Source organism: Myotis davidii, unplaced genomic scaffold, assembly GCF_000327345.1.
Source record: "Myotis davidii unplaced genomic scaffold, ASM32734v1 scaffold10, whole genome shotgun sequence".
Lineage (NCBI taxonomy): Eukaryota > Metazoa > Chordata > Mammalia > Chiroptera > Vespertilionidae > Myotis > Myotis davidii.
Window position 1 is genome coordinate 4,039,866 of NW_006283544.1, and position 3,641 is coordinate 4,043,506.

The 3,641-nt window shown below is 36.2% G+C and overlaps 1 protein-coding gene across 1 annotated transcript; it reads right to left on the reverse strand.

The window, feature by feature from the left end:
* Positions 1-419: 419 nt before the first annotated feature.
* On the reverse strand, positions 420-875 carry LOC102771585 (histone chaperone asf1a-A-like). Its single transcript, XM_015564739.1, is given in 2 exon segments — positions 420-624; positions 626-875. Coding segments are annotated over 2 exon segments (321 nt in total). The 5' UTR covers positions 742-875.
* Positions 876-3,641: the final 2,766 nt, after the last annotated feature.

Below are 3,641 nucleotides of genomic sequence, written 5' to 3' on the forward strand. Positions count from 1 at the left end.
AGCAACCAGTGGTTCTGCAGTTTGGTCTATTTGCATATTAGCCTTTTATTATATAGGGTTTCATTTTAAGGATCTGTGAAAAGTAGAAATCTATAAATTGGAATTTCCAAGATGAAGGAATCTGTAAAATTATCTTATATCCTTTTCACATTTCCTCACTGACCCATCCTTCTTTCTATTAGTCATGAATGTAAGAATAGAAACAGGTAGATGGTAACCATTTCAAACTTACTATATATTGCATTCATAATTCAAAACCAAGAGACCAGTGCAACATCATTAATAAGAAGATAAAAAGTCATGGACCTGTAGAGCATTATGCTAAGTGAAATAAGCCAGTTGGAGAAAGATAAATAACACATGATCTCACTCATTTGTGGATTATAGAGAACAACATAGACTGATGAAAAGGGACAGACCTAAAGTCTAATAAATTCTTGACCTCGATAGGTGCATGTAATTAGCACAACTGTTACACCTACGGCATCTGCATCTGGAATGAGCCCTGGATTAGGTGCATCAGCCTGAAATACAAACATATGCCTTCCCGCAGGAACAGGGCCCACTAAGACAGAGTCTAAAACTTGATCGTATTCTTCACTTTCTGCAGAGCCCACATAGACATTCCCGGTCTTCAGACAGGTCCTCGATGCACTCGAAGGTGATCTCGAACTGGAAGGGGTTGTAGAAGGGAGACAGGTTGTCCAGAACCACCACATTGTTCACCTGAACCTTTGCCATATTTTGAAAGAAGCACAAACAATGGGGACGGGGCTTGTACGGCACAGTCCAGCCACATGATCTCACTGGAGAGCGCAGACCCCGCCCGGCGCCGGCCCAATGTCGTGCAGCGGCGACTTGAGAAACGTTTCCCCCTTTTTATTTACACGGGAGCACCAAAACTCTTAAAGCCTGGGTCAAATTTGAATTCAAATTCTGTCTCAAATGCTGTATGACTCTGAACAAGTAAGTGCCTTGAGGCACGCAGAGTGAAGAGCAACAGGTCCTGTTTCCGTCTTCAGTAAATGCAAATTCTGGGCAAAGAGATATTTCACAAGAACCTTGCAAAAAACATATTAGTTTAGTGCAATCTATGAAATGTGACATCTGGAAGATCTGCATACACAGAGCCTCACATGATGTACTTGAGTTCATCTCATTTGTTTCCAATGATATGGTCGGTGTTAGTGATCGCCACATCTATAACTGGTTTGACCAAAGGTGTCCAAGAATATGCCTCTATTTAACAAAATAATTTATTTTAAGGAAACAATGGGCTTACCCATTATCATAAATAAAACCTTCACAGGGCATAAGACATGTTTATGATGTGTTATTTCAAGTAAAAGTACATGGGAGAGGAGAGACCAGTTGATAAGACAGGATATGGGACAGTCTTCATCATGGTGACGTTTCTGCCTTGACCTCCCACAGTGTGTTCTCATTTTAGTCTTGAAACTCTTGAAAATGGAAGCATCCCAACAGCAGTGCCAGCACCTCTAATACCTGAGTACGGGGTCTGGCAAGGAAGGGTTCTAGCTTACAAATACTTATCTTCACAGTTTACCTTGATCCTTGATTCAATATAGGGATGGGTAGAATGCAAATAGGTTATATTTCAAATGATATGGTAATCCAATATAAACATTTACAATTAGAAACCATAGGCAAGTTTATCAGATTAATAAAATAAATTCTGAGGGAATTCTTCATCAATTTAAGGTTAGAACAAACCATCCAGAGGAAAAAATAAAACCCTCTTATTGAAGCCCTAGCTGGTTTGTCTCAGTGGATAGAGCGTCATCCTGCAGACTGAAGGGTCCCAGGTTCGATTCTAGACGAGGGCACATGCCTGGGTTGTGGACTCAGTACCTGGGAGTGGGGGGAAGCGTGCAGGAGGCAGCTGATCGATGATTCTCTCTCATCATTGATGTTTCTATTTCTTTCCCCCTCTCCCCTCCTCTCTGAAACTAATAAAAATATATTTTCAAAAACCCTTCTATTGAAGACTAGCAGTAGAGAAGGCCTGGCACAAACTGTAGCGTGATGACACTACAAAGGAAGATGAAGAGAAAGGATTATTCAGGGGATAACTTTTGTCTAGGGCAGTGATGGCGAACCTATGACACGTGTGTCAGAGGTGACACGTGAACTCATTTCTTTGGTTGATTTTTCTTTGTTAAATGGCATTTAAAAATATAAAATAAATACCAAAAATATAAGTCTTTGTTTTACTATGGTTGCAAATATAAAAAAAAATTCTATATGTGACACTGCACCCGAGTTAAGTTAAGGTTTTTCAAAATGCTGACACACCGAGCTCAAAAGGTTCGCCATCACTGCTCTAGGGCAAAAGATTATTTTTAGTGCACATCTACAGACTAAGCAGCAACGTTTGGGTTGAGTTTGAAGCCTACATAATTCAGATTAACAAACAATGGTTGCCTTGTTGATTGGATCATTTGGTTAATTTAGAGAACCCAATGAAGGGAGAAACTTAATCACACAAGTCTAAAGTACTTTGCAGTATTCTAAAATTTTCACTTAAAAAATAGTTGCAGAACAAGATAATGATTTACAAAATTTAGTTATTTACAACAATTAGTGTGGGATATTGTTTAAATTGATGCATTTTGTGATGTAATCTGAAAATAGATAAGTAGAATAGACACTATACAGGAATTGCTTATCTTTACCAGTATTGTACATCTTTTCAAAAGCTCAGTCATCTTTTTGATCACTTTATTATTTGTCTTTAAATTCTATAAACAAAATTAAAAATATTGCCAAAACTTAAGAGAAGTTAATAGCATTAAGAAATATTCTCTAACAAAGTGAAGGACAATATAATACTTCATTAACTATAAGGACATTTGACAGTAAATATGTATGCTCTCCGAGTTTTTTATTAATATGAAGGAAACATTCACACTCTAAAGCAGAAGTGATAATGCAACAATTTAAAACAACAAAAATGCCTCTATGAATATTAAGTCAATAACTTTCTTTGGAAATATAAAATGTGCTTTGCACAGAAAATTAATGTGGTTTGTTGCATGTAAATTACCATATTTTAAACAAAAGATATCCTCAACAACCATTTTAATCTTTGCTATATTTTACATACAGTACTTTCAAAGTCATATTTCAGTGTTGACATATTTCAAATAAAGAAAATGGACTGTTGTAATCCTTTGTATGCTGTTTTCATTCAATTAGCTCTATCTTTCTTTTTCTAAGCAAACAAGATGGCAATTTACTCAAAGTCAACCCATAATAACATATATCAGCCAGAGTTGAACAAACACAGTGCTGCTCATGCTACACCTTTTAAAATCAAACAATTTTAAATAAAAGCAAACATGAACATAAATAGTGTGTCCCTGTGGAATTTTACTGTTGACAGAAAAAATGATAAAAACAAAAATGGTTTGAATTTGTAAGGAAGTTAAATTATTCAGGAAATGTTTTATTAACTGATAGCAGAGAGAACAGCATGTTGGTCTTTGTATTATGCAGTAATGAAAGAATAAAATATATGATTTGTGGCTTATTTTAAAAACACACACCAAAAACTCTTCCTAACCGTATTAAAATTACACATGGTAGTTGAAAACCACATTCTTATCAAGTACTCACAA